Source organism: Podarcis muralis, chromosome 11 (genome assembly GCF_964188315.1).
Source record: "Podarcis muralis chromosome 11, rPodMur119.hap1.1, whole genome shotgun sequence".
Taxonomy (NCBI): Eukaryota; Metazoa; Chordata; class Lepidosauria; order Squamata; family Lacertidae; genus Podarcis; species Podarcis muralis.
In genome coordinates this window covers 41,781,904-41,795,233 of record NC_135665.1, presented here as the reverse complement: position 1 = coordinate 41,795,233, position 13,330 = coordinate 41,781,904, and the positions used below count along the sequence as shown (strand labels likewise).

Sequence of the window (13,330 nt, the reverse complement as noted above, 5' to 3'; positions counted from 1 at the left end):
AGTCCTCTAGCAGCTGGTGGTCAGGCACAGACTGAAACTGTGGAGTCGAACCACAATGCGGAGGGCTTGCTCAGCAATAGTAGGAAGCCAGAACTGTTAAGCTGATATAGGCCATGGTCTGAACATAAAGCTTGGGACCACTCAAATGTTGTTGGACTACAGTTTCCATTAGCTCCAACCAGCATGGGCTGTGGTTAGGAATGGTGGAGGTTGTAGTTCACAACATTTGGAGGGTATCAGGTTTTGGAAGGGCTGCACTTGGGTGCTAGCTGTAGGAATTTAGCTTGGGGCTTTTGATGCCATCTGCCCATTGTTTCTGGTAAAAGACTGCGGTCTCTTTGGGTAGTTGACTCTACATGTGTATACACGTGTCCATGTGTTTGCATATGGAAGTGGTATGGGAATGCTCCCATACATACTACATCTCTTTCCCTCCCTTTAGTCTGCAAGTATTTATTGATAATATTTATTTCTGGAAATGCCATTTCAGTGTTATACAAACTTAGCTTTTTTGTCAATGTATGTAGATTTTCTGTGTGCGTAAACCAGCTGTTGCTTTCTCTCTCAAAGAAAATCCTGTATTGGTCTTGTAGTTTTGGACACTAGATATGTAGCAACCCTAGGGAAATGTCAAAATGTAGGATGAACCATCACTATAGCGTGGAAGGAGGCAGGTAGAACAAATAGGTGCAGCTGTGCTGTAAGTTTCCTAGGGAGTAATATATGCATAAAAACGTGGTTCTAAGTTTATGGTTGTGTAATTAACACAATTGTGCAAGGGAGAGAGACAGATGAACAGTGTGGACTTCGCCTCTGTTTTGGTTTATTGTGCGTATTTGGTATGATTACAAAACACACCGATACATACTGCATAACTAATATTTAACAATACAATGAAGACCCTTGTGGCACTTTAAAGACTAACAAATTTGTTGCAATGTAAGCTTTTGTAGACCAGACTGCCCTTTTGGGGGAATACTTTGGTCTAGGAAATATTATGCCACATTTGTCAGTCATCACAAGTTTTTGTTTTTATTGCAACAAGCTAACACAGTTAGTCCTCTAGAAATAGTTACTTGATAATACAGTACAGCTGCCCTCAGACATGCCTAATTTGACTAACCAAATAATAAAAAAGAGCTTACACTGATTTGTGCTAACAAAATACAACCAGTGCATGGCTTTACTGTGAGAACAGGTTGTTTTTTAGACAGGGCAACTTGCAGTTAGCATAACATATATACCTAATTGAGACACACCAAAATGTCTTATCCTGCTTTATAATCCTATCCCTTGTTTTGCCCTTTCTTCTTTTAACATTTTGCAGCTAGATTCAGTGAATAAATTGGATCTGAACACAAACAACAGCTTCCTCCAAAAAAGGCCAATTTTTAAAGCTCTTGGAAATTTAGTCTCACACATGTCCTCCTTATCTGTAATGTAGCTATTTTGCCAGTATTCACTTCTGCAGTTTGTGTAGCATGCTGAAAGATTTAATTCCACATTAAATATCTGTAATGTACATATTTGTATTTATGTGCATTGCAAATTCAGTGCATGGAAAGTATCCAGATTTCGTGTTTATTTTTACTTAACTGCAGTGAACTGTTTTGCTGTTGCTCTGCTTTGTTTGTCATCTTCTAAATGTCATTAATTATATAGGGGAGCAAGAATAAGCAAGCAGCTACAGATGTTCCAAATTACTGTTGTCAGGAATAAATGGAATATTTCTAACCGAACTACTTAATCTTCATTTTCTGACAGTCTTTGTATCATGAGAAAACTGAAGGAGTTGAAAATCCTCCAGTTCATTTGTCAAAACATTTCAATGCTTTTGAAATGTGGGCTTTGCCCCATTAGAAGTTGTCTGTGATGAGCTTCCCATTGTTGGAAATATTTAAAAATCTGTTTACTGTAACCAAATAAGGGTTGCATAGTCAAATACTTAAGTATTACTAGTGAAGAAAGAAGAATTATTTAAAAGTAATATTGTATTGCTGTTTCATAAGCCATGTCCTCTTCTGGGATTTGATCTTTAATCCTAAATGGAATGTACAGTCATACTTCTAGTTGCGTTAGGTTCATGTTGTGAATTTTTGGGTTGCAAACTCGGCTAACTCGGAAGTGTATACTTCCGGGTTTCGCTGCACATGCAGAAGCCTTCTGCGCATTTCGTGCATGCGCAGGAGCCCTCTATTGCGTCACACGCACACACAGAAGCAGCGCCCTACTTATGGACTTTTCGGGGTGCAAATGGCACCCTGGACTGGATTGCGTCCGTAAGTAGAGGTGCCACTGTACTGTAAATGGCTGTAGCTCCATGGTAGAGCATCTCCTTTGTGACCAGAAGGTTTCAGGTTCAGTCCCTGACATATCCAGGTAGGTTTGGGAAATACTTCCTGCCTGAAATCCGGGAGAACCACTGCCTGTCAGTTTATATTGTACAAGATGCATTGTTGGTCTGTTGGACTGGTGCCAAGTTTATTGTGTCCTAAATGATCTTTAGTCTCTTACTGCAGCCTGCCTGCCTTATTGACCAAGCACTGAGGAGAGTGAGTCCATTGAGGTGCTGATACTGTCTGGGTCCCCTGGCTGTTACCCTCCATCTCATTATAGCCTCCATGAATGGCTGTATAAGTGCATGCCTATTTTATGTGAGGTTCCTTGTGAAACACAGCTGTGGAACTGGGGAGCCCTCAGTCACTAGCTGGAGCAGAAAGATATGAGAGGGGGGAGGCAGAACCTTTTAAGTTGGTTAGATAGGCTTGGGTGGGTATGAAGTCGTCCAGGGCTGCCTTTTGAAGGGCCATTATTTCCAGGTCATTGAGCAGGATTGAAGGCCTATCCGGACCAAGGCAATGATTCCGTTGAAATAGCCCAGGCATAGGCAAACCCGGCCCTTCAGATGTTTTGGGACTACAATTCCCATCATCCCTAGCTAACAGGACCAGTGGTCAGGGATGATGGGAATTGTAGTCCCAAAAAATCTGGAGGGCCGCGTTTGCCTGTGCCTGAAATAGCCCTTTGTAAAAAGTTTTGAGAACCATGGCACAAAACTAGTCTGGTGTTCAAGCAATTTTATTTTTATTTAACTTTAGAAAATGTTCATACATTTTCCTTTAAAAGTATTTTATTTTAGAGTGAAATAGCCAAAAATAAAAAATATTAGGTGAGGATAAAATTAATTTGTTTTTCTTTTCATGGTTTGTTGCTCTATTAACATAAGCACTGTCTGCTGGATCAGGTTAGCGGTCCTTTTAGTCCAGCATTCTGTTCCCATGGTGGCCAACCAGATGCTTATGGTTTTCCACAAACAGGATCCAACATCAAGAGCCTTCTCCCCTCCTGTAGTTTCTAGCATTTGGTATTAAACCCTGCAGAATTAGACATTATTGGTAAGAACCCAACTCGCATAGAAAACCCTTGTGAGGCACAGTGGACACCCATTTCCCTTGGTTTACATTTTATACACAAAGAAACTATTAGCCTGGAGGATTTTTTAAATCTATCTTTCTAAGCTGAGTACCGACCTAAAGATGTTTTTTTTACAGAATGCTGAACAGCACCTACAATAGCAAACAATGTCGTATTAAGTGCTTTCTTCCTTAATCTCTGATACAAGTAACTTGTCTAGTGCTGCAAGGCTCCAGAAGTAGTGAAGAACAGTAGCAATTAAAAGCACTTGCCTATAGCTCAACATGTCCATGAGAGTCTAGAATTAATATTGTGCTTGGACTTAAAACGCAAACTCTGGCAATGCCTAATTACAGTGCTATAGTAGCCTTGAGGTTTATTTGCATTTTTCTTAATTAGAAATACTGAAAACTGATGTAATATTTTAAGACTGGCTTAAACGAGAGCAACATGTTTATTTATCTGGTTTTGTTGATTGTGCTTGTATTAATATTTTTGCATGTGTCCTGTGGAGCAAGAAAACATAAACATGTTTACTCTTACAGGAGTGCATCAGAGCCTTAGGCCGAAATAAGCCTCATACTCCATTCAGAGCGAGTAAACTTACTCAGGTCCTAAGAGATTCATTCATAGGAGAAAACTCTCGCACCTGTATGGTAAGTTTAGTGTGTTGCATTGCTGTAGAAAACAACAACAATCTATTAGTAGTAGATCAACGTAAATACACCATAGGCGACATACAAAAGGGATGGAAAACCCTGTATTCTCAGGTGGCACGCTAATCTTTAGATAGCAATCCTTAGCTGGAAGTCAGTACTGCTTCATAACCAGACCCACTGGTTCTCTCCTGATTATTTCCTTGGTCTTAAGCAGTGCTTTTTTTCTTTTAAAAAATGTTTAGGGGTACTCCCATTTTGACTAAAAAAAAAATCACCATTTTATAGTTCAAATCAGGAAAAATAAATACAGTAAATGGACAAAAGTAGAAAGATACACAAAATGTTTAGGGGTATGCGTACCCCTGCGTACCCCCAGAAAAAAAGCACTGCTCTTAAGACTTGGATTTAAAAATACTATAAGAGATGTTTATAGCCAGTGTGATCTTTCTCTTTGGGGCAGTTTGAAGATGGCTCCTTGATATGCTCAAGTTTCATAATATGGTTCCAAAAGCTACTTAACAGAATTAAGTTTCTTCTGTGGGAAGTGTTTATAGTCCTTAAGATTCCAACAGCTTCCATATGTTGTTTTTGTTAGGTTCTGTTGGAATAACCTATTAGTCAATGTCATTTGTGGAAAAGGTACTTGTGGAGGTTATTCTGCCCTGCATATGCTAGTATCCTATTTCCAAATATGCCTTGTACAAATCCTAGTTACTTGTGCATAGAGTAATACTGTTCGTTCCAGCCCAAAATTGCATATGTATTTGTGACGGAGACAGTGGGGTTAGAGAGACTGTGGTTGCCCCTTACGTTTTACAGCAGTGAGACTACGAAGTGTCATGTGAAATTCATATGGAAGATGCTAACTTGGACAGCTGAACTTTAATTTTTCAATATTCTATATCCAAAGTTAGTTTACTATTTTGTGTATGGTACTGACTGCCGTGTTGAAACTCAAGTATACATTTTATTTAAATTGTAAAAGTTTGTGATTGTATTTATTTTGTTCCTGTTTTTGATAGTATTGATATGGCAACTTGGAATAACTAGGCCCTGTTTGCTTAAAACAAAATAAAGATGGCTGCCCATGCTATCTTACCTTCATCATTTTGATTATTCTGATTTAGAATTCATGCTATCTTCTTTCTCAAGGGTCACCAAATATTAATAATGGTAAGAGGTGAAGAAGTAAGTCAAGAAATAATAATTAAAGTGGAAACAAGTATTTATGTTTATTGCATATATCAATACTTGCTGGAAAGCAGTACTTTTCCCTAATTAGATTGGGTGGGAGAGATTGGAAATATAATGTATTAGAAAGATACCATATTGTACAGATAAGTAGGTGCTCTAAAATGTGGATTCATTTAAAACTGAATATAGGCTATATCAAGTGCTTACTTGAACACAATACTTAATATTTTCAGTGTGCATAAATTTAATAAATATTTCCTTCTTTTAAGTAATAATACAGATTTGTGCATATGCTCTTGACTGTTGTTGTACTTGAAAAATAACTTTTGATATCCTTTCCTCCCAGATTGCTACTATTTCTCCAGGGATGGCATCTTGTGAAAATACTCTAAACACACTAAGATATGCGAACAGGTATGAGAATTTATATTTATATCATTGCATTCCCTAGCAGCGTTCAAAACCTAGAAGTCTTTTTTCAGGCTTCAACTTCCTCATACTTTCTGAATTGCTATGAGGAACTACATTTATACCAATACGGTTCACAGTTGAAGATGGCTGGCCTAACTTTATGCAGAAGGTCTGAAGTGGAGTTGAAAACAGGTTCTCTCACCTCAAATTTCCAGATTACAGCTGAGCATCATCTCAGTTTGATTAATCTATCCTTTCAGTCTGGAAACAGGAATATAGGTCTTGAGGTTATGACAATTATAGTGTAGAGTGCATTAGTGAGTAAATATCTGTTGGTGTCCTATAAATATAGCAACAAGCAGACTAAAATAAAAACCTATTTTTTTAGTTAGGCTGGCATTTTAACTGAATTCTGATGTTAGTGTAAACCAATTATTATTTTCATTGTGTTGCATTTCTTTTACACCGCTTACAGACATTTATAACCAAGCATTATATAAATTGTTCAAATAAATAACAATTTAAAAGGCAGTAATAATTATTTATAAATAATGCCATTGATGTATGTTTAGCATGTCTTTCTCTAAGGCAGCAGTGAATATTTGACCCTTAAATGCTGGGTTGTTGATTTTTTTTAAAAAAAAACACTTCTTCCAAAAGAAGAGCAGTTTACCGTATTTTTCGCCCTATAGGACACACCGTCCCATAAGGCGCACCTAGTTTTTTGGGGGGGAAATAAAGGGAAAAAAATTTATTTCCCCCCCAGGCGGAGGAAGCGGGGCGGGGGAAGCCCGAGCTCCCGCACCTTGCGGAGAGGTGCGCGAAGCCTGGGTGCGCTGGGCTCACCGTGCCCAGCCTTCGTCGTGCAGGCAACTCTCCGCAAGGTGTGGGAGCCCAGCGCAGGGCTCCCGCGCCTTGCGGAGATGTGCGCGAAGACTGGGCGCGCTGACGCCACTCGCTCTCCAGGCTTCAGCGAAAGCCTGCATTCACCCCATAGGACGCACACACATTTCCCCTTCATTTTTGGAGGGGAAAAAGTGTGTCCTATGGGGCGAAAAATACAGTACCTCTGGATCAGTCCTTGGATGAAATAACTGCAAATGTCAGTTGTTTTGTAGCAGGGTAGACATGTTGTGATGTTCACCGAGACACTGGGCTTATATAGAAATACTGGCTTCTTTGACATGTCTTATAAATGTTCGTGGAATTTGCTTATGTATTACACAATTTAGCTAGTAAGTAGTATACAAGTCTTTGTTTTTAATATACCACATTCTGAGAATTTATATGAATAGTGGGAGACTTCTATGAATGAGCTGCATGACCACATAGTTCGTAAAGTGTATGATTACAATAACACTAAGACCTGGGTCATAATAGTCTGCTAAAGCTGCAGTGATTTGTTTTTGTTCCTGAAGTTGTACAAAGTAAGCAACCCGTATGGTGCATTAGTGGGAATGTTGAACCTGGAACAATCTCCTTGCATTCCACCCAGCTCCATTCCACTCAGCTGTTGAAGGATGACCTTGCTTAAGCCAACATCCTTTGACTTCAGTTCCCCATCTTGTAGTAATGACTATTTTCTCTTGGAGGATTTGCCAAGGTTTATTTGTGCCCTAGCAAGCGTGTTGCATAAATGACTGATTAAATATTAGAGGCTGTGATTTCATTGTCCTTACAAGAACACTTTCTTTTAATTTGCTGCTGTATCTTGCTGCTGCAGAGTAAAGGAATTTGGAATTAGTCCTTCGGACATTCCCTTCTCACAGGGTAGTGGCAGTCGCTCTGATCTCTCTCCTTCCTATGAGTATGACGACTTTTCTCCTTCGATCACCAGGTCTACTTCAGTCTTTACATGGACTCTCTATTTTCTTTTAGTGTTTTCCCCCCTCTTCAGCTGTGTAATTTTACAGACAAACCTTCACCTACTTTCCCTGTCTTGAGTCATCACCGCCTTTTTGTTTCCATTTTGTTTGACAGGTGGTGACACTGCATGGCCTGCAACTCATTTTCCCAATTATTATTCATCTTTTCTTCTTTTCAAACATTTCATGCCCAAGCTTGTTATTTCCCCTCATGTGTAAGATAGTGGTGATGTCAACTTTTGTAGTACTAGCAATTCTACATCTGAATAATGGAAGTGCAACACTGATTCACTTTTAAATGCATGTGAAATAATTATAGTATAAAATAATAAATGATTCAAACTCTTGCATGAGCACAATGTTTAATATTGTAATCAAGGATATTGTGTTTGACTCCTCATATTAAGGGTACACTCCTATTAAGGATACACTCATTCATGATGTTGACATCACCATTATTTATGTGGATTGCCTGTGAATTGATGAAGGTTTTTTTTTCTGTACTAAATGAATGGTACTCATTTTAAAATGAACACCTTCTTTGCAACTGTAGAGTAAAGGAACTGACAGTTGATCCCACTGCTGCTGGTGATATCCGTCCAATCGTTCATCATGCTCCAAATCAGATTGATGACTTGGAGGCACAGTGGGGTGTTGGTAGTTCACCTCAGAGAGATGATCTCAAACTACTTTGTGAACAAAATGTGAGTATCTAGCAAACCTCAGTGGCTCTTATTGCAGTACAAATGCAATGCAAACATTTAGTCAATTAGTATATGTATATAAAGTTGCTTGGTGTGTTGCAAGGATAGTCTAGACTCTTTCTCTATTAAATAAAAACTGAAACTAATCATATGTTGCATACATTAGTCTCCTGTATTATAGTGTGTTGACAGAAATGTCTTTCTAGATTTTGTTTCAGGTTTTGGAGGGGGCAGATATGACCAGCCAAACATGACTCTAAAGAGCATTCAGGATAGCTTATATGCATAGCAATAAAATGAATATAAACAAGTATGAAACAACCATTTATACTCTCAATTTTGTTCATACTCTCAACTTTAATAAACCACTATCATGTTATCCTCAGACATTACCTTCTAAACTTAAAAAACCCCAACTTCTCATGCTTTGCCCTCCTAAACAAGGTGATCACAACCTTCTGGCTATATACTTCCATGTTTCTATATTTGAAATGAGAAACCAATATATCCTTAGTGAGATGGGGCTCCCTGTCTTGGGCTGCTTTCTGGGGGTTTTCCTGTTGTTATTGTGTCTCTCACAGCTACAGTGAACCTACCATTAAAATTATGGACTGGTCATTTCTTCGTCAGAGGGCAAACGGAAAAATTTAGAAAGGGATCAAATACTTCCCCCCCTCACTGTAGATCCCAACTTAATTCTGTCATGGAACTCAAGGTGGCCAGCATGTGGTGGTCACTCATCCAGACACTGTCCAAACCTGCCTAGCTTCAACAAGGTAGTGTCCTCCAGACCATACAAATAATTTGCTAGACAGCTCTTTGGAGTCTCTTTCTCACTGTTTATATTTCATGAGCAGATAATGCTGTTGCTTCTGTATGGAAGAATATTTTAGTGGCCCTTTGGAGTGACAATATACTATTACTGAACTTGGCATTTTAGTCAGTAAACAAATGGCATTTGGGGCAAACATCAGTTCTTGCTGTTGTGTGGGGTTCCCTAGAGATTTTATTTTTGTTAGGCTTTCCTGGAGATGCCTTGCCTATACAAACCAATCTCTTGCTCTGTATTGATTCAGGTTACCATGTTTCGTTACCTTCTTTTTTCTCGTTTTGTTTCCTTGTAAAGTACAGTGGCACCTTGCAGTTGCTCATTTTTTTTTTTTCTCAACTGAAGTGTATCCCAAAACTGGACTGCACTCCGTACATTGTAATAAACTTATGAATTAGCCTTGTTCAAGAGAACATAAGCCTTTGTCTTGCTGAGTCATGGATCAGTGTTTTATCTCCAAGCAGTGATGATTCTGGGAACTTTACAAGTAGGGTAAAATAGACATAGTCATCCCTAGATAGTTGCCTTCAGCTTTGGTAATCGGTGCTGCCCATAAAAAAGTTGCATTGACTCTGAGCTTGATCTTTCTAATTTGCATTATTATGGCTAGTTACTAGATATGAGGGTCACCAATTTCTGTCATTTGTTCTTCAACATGCTGCTTTCTGCTAGCTTCTGTTTTCAAAATGTTTTTTGAAATGTAGAGTTATATTGAGCTTCATTGTTTTTAAAAGGAGGAAGAAGTATCGCCACAGTTGTTTACTTTCCATGAAGCTGTATCACAGATGGTGGAAATGGAAGAGCAAGTTGTAGAAGACCACAGAGCTGTCTTCCAGGTAAACGTGGAGCGCTGATTAATACAGAGGCTGGGATCCGAAGAACTGTTGAGCACTGTGCAACCATGGGGCCTTTGGGCTTGTTTTTCTGAAGCTACAACTTCTCTCATCCCATAGAGCAAGGTTCCATTGACACGGAAGAGATTTTCAGAAACAGTTAATGATTTGCATTGGAATTGGCACAGGGCATGTTCAAGCCCTTAGAAGTGCTTAAGTAGTATTTTTTATGTTGGTCAAACTTCCCAGTTGGGGCAATAAAAATGTTTTGAAAAGAGCTACAAACAACTTGCGGTTTTTGTGCAGTTTTCCTAATGCTTATTTTTTCCACAGTGTCTTTGCAGCTTGATAGTTGTGTAAACTGCTTCATCCCTGTTTCCTAGTCCTTATCTGAACCACACTGAAGCTTCTTGGAAATCATTGAAACAGGAAACTGTTTGTATTTGATATTTATAAAAAGGTTCCATCGTAGGAAAGTTTGTTGAACTTATCAAAATTGTTTGTTAATTTTTGTCAGTTCGGCATTGCACTCCACATTTTGTTGCCTGCAAATTGATTGTTGTATGTTCTATCTTTGGTTTTTATTAGGAATCTATTAGGTGGCTAGAAGATGAAAAAGCTCTCTTGGAAATGACAGAAGAAGTAGACTATGATGTGGATTCATATGCTACACAACTTGAAGCAATCCTAGAACAAAAAATTTACATTTTGACTGAGCTTCGGGGTAGGTGTTTATACCTGCTTAGATATACTTCTTAGATATTGAAGAATTTGTTGAAAGTGACAAGTGGCTTGCGTTAGCATTTAATGGGTTTCAAGATTTATATATTTTTCACAAGCCAGTTTTAGTAGGGGGAGAAAATCAACTGATATTGACAGCCATATAGTGGTTTATAAAGCAAATCTGAGGAGCTAAAATTTGTAAGCATTTTGACATGTAAAGTACAGTGACACCTCGGGTTAAATACGCTTCAGGTTACAGACTCTGCTAACCCAGAAATAATACCTCGGGTTAAGAACTTTGCTTTAGGATGAGAACAGAAATCGCGCGGCAGTGGCGCGGCAGCAGTGGGAGGCCCCATTAGCTAAAGTGGTACCTCAGGTTAAGAACAGTTTCAGGTTAAGAATGGACCTCCGGAGTGAATTAAGTACGTAATCAGAGGTACCACTGTATAGTAGTGTAGCATGTGATCTCATTTTGATTACTGCTGCAGAATTAAAGGATAGCAATGCATCATCTATTTCTACCTGCTGTGGTCCATTGCAGCCTTTCTTTTGACTTGCTTTTTAAAGAAACACCTGGTTTCTTAAATCTCTAGTGAACAAATTTCAATTTGCATCTATTGCTGCTTCTAATTTCATTACTGGTCCTGACGAACGCATGTTCTTCAGACTTTAAATCTTGATCCAGACATTGGAAGAACTGCTGAAAGAACATACCAAGCTCTTTTCCATTTGGTGCAGTTGTCCTGCTTTGATTGTATCTGTCTTAAAACAAAGTTGTCAGAATGGGAAGCTCAGTTTCCACTTGATCCAAAGTGGAATTGGTACTATGTGTTGCACGATTACACCTCTGTGTGTTCTAATATGTGTTTTTATTTATACAGTACATAATAGAAAGTGCATGTAGCATTTATTTACAAGTAATTATGGCGGGGTGCGCTCCCGTCGTTCAGTCCCAGCGCCTGCCAACCTAGCAGTTCGAAAGCACCTTCGGGTGCAAGTAGATAAATAGGGACCGCTTACCAGTGGGAAGGTAAACGGCGTTCCGTGTGCTGCGCTGGCTCGCCAGATGCAGCTTGTCACGCTGGCCACGTGACCCGGAAGTGTCTGCGGACAGCGCTGGCTCCCGGCCTATAGAGTGAGATGAGCGCACAACCCTAGAGTCTGGCAAGACTGGCCCGTACGGGCAGGGGTACCTTTACCTTTTTACCTTAATTCTATATATTGCCTTTCTACGGTGAGATATTCAAGGCAATTTCCAATAATAAAAGAGACTACTTTATGCCTCAAGGTCTGGGTACAGGAACTGTGCTAAAATTATTCAGCTGATAACTGACTTTCCTTTCTTGTTTTAAGATAAAGTGAAATCCTTCCGCACAGCGCTACAGGAGGAGGAGCACGCCAGTAAACAGATCAATCCGAAGAGACCACGTGCCCTTTGAGGCAATCTTCTGCTGCTAAAGGATGCCTGAGCCTTCATTGCTGTACCACCCCGTTGGTTGGAAATGAAGCTCTAAGAAGTCAACTACTTGAAAGAGCGAAAACTTTTGAAGTGTCTGTGGAAATGCCCCGTTTCTTCTTCCCCTGGCTGACATTTCAGTTGTGTGGAACACTCCTAAGATGTCTGCAAAATGCTTCTAGACCAGATAGCACAACCAGGCAGGTTTTGGAGATGGGAAGCACTTTTTGTTTCAAATGTTTTAACTTACTCAAAATTGTGAATTTTGTTTTGGAAATATTTGCCAATTTTTTAAAAATAATGAAGTAAAATGGTGGACTTGTAAAAAGAAAATTCACAGTATTTTGTTTCACTTATGTCAAGTTTTGTTGCAAAGAACAGCTGTGCAGTTTTGTATTTGCATGCATGCCCACCTCATCCGTGATTGTATATACCTCCTCTTCTAGACAGCTGTGCTCACCTCTTCCCATTTGTGCCTTGACCAAGGCGACTTGACCCTATACGTCCTCTCTAAAGCACAGCCTTAATAAATGACATTCCTTATTTGTCAATGTAAATTACTTTTATTGTGTGTACATTTTAATGTGTGTTTGGGTTTTCATTTTTTGTGACTAGTTCTTCATTTCACAGTATGTGCCATATCATTGACCTGGAATTAAAAACATGTTGGTGTGGATTGACGGCAAGCCATTCCATTTCCCCCCTGTAAAAATCTGGAATCATGATTTATTTCAGTTACCATGAAGAGTCTCTAACATTTTCTTTGTAAAGAACAAATCTATAAATTAGTGGATGTATAATAAAAGGTAATTGATTATGAAGGAGAGTTGTATCTTAGGATAATACAGATATACGGTATGTGTGCTAGTGTGATGTCAGAATAAGGTGCAATCGAATCTCTGCATATGGGTAGGAAAGGTATCCAATGACTAGGATACCAAAGTAACCCTGTCACGTACTACTAAAATTGGCTTCTGATGCATGGGAGTTTACATGTGCATTAACTGTAGTCCGCAGGTAGTTAGTACTGTTGCTTTAAAAGAAAGTAGCTAATGCATATTTTCCATTTGTACAGTGCCATCAGCTGAAAAGTGAGGTGAATTTGTACCATTTGAGGATTTGCACAATAAACTCCACAAAACTTTTCTGATGCTGAAGAAATTCCACAATGATGCCTGAAAACTTCACAAATGGCACTGTGTGTCCAGCACTTTTTAAGATGGTGGCACTTCAATTATT

At 39.1% G+C, this 13,330-nt stretch overlaps 2 protein-coding genes across 5 annotated transcripts in view; one reads left to right on the top strand and one right to left on the bottom strand.

Annotated features, from left to right (window-relative positions):
- The window catches only part of SMIM15 (small integral membrane protein 15), a 444,121-nt gene extending 432,317 nt beyond the window's left edge, over positions 1-11,804 (bottom strand). The window contains exon 1 of the mRNA XM_077936352.1: positions 11,656-11,804. The gene's annotated coding sequence lies outside the window, so the exon portion shown is untranslated. The remainder of the gene's footprint in view (positions 1-11,655) is intronic.
- The window catches only part of KIF2A (kinesin family member 2A), a 46,715-nt gene extending 33,803 nt beyond the window's left edge, over positions 1-12,912 (top strand). For 2 of the 4 annotated variants that reach the window (XM_028748253.2, XM_028748254.2), the window contains exons 15-21: positions 3,960-4,070; positions 5,614-5,681; positions 7,402-7,515; positions 8,097-8,247; positions 9,811-9,912; positions 10,498-10,633; positions 11,989-12,912. In XM_028748253.2, the coding sequence (XP_028604086.1) occupies positions 3,960-4,070; positions 5,614-5,681; positions 7,402-7,515; positions 8,097-8,247; positions 9,811-9,912; positions 10,498-10,633; positions 11,989-12,074 (768 nt within the window). In that variant the 3' untranslated portion in view covers positions 12,075-12,912. The remainder of the gene's footprint in view (positions 1-3,959; positions 4,071-5,613; positions 5,682-7,401; positions 7,516-8,096; positions 8,248-9,810; positions 9,913-10,497; positions 10,634-11,988) is intronic. The other 2 variants (XM_028748256.2, XM_028748255.2) reach the window with 1 other exon arrangement.
- The last annotated feature ends 418 nt before the right edge of the window (positions 12,913-13,330 follow it).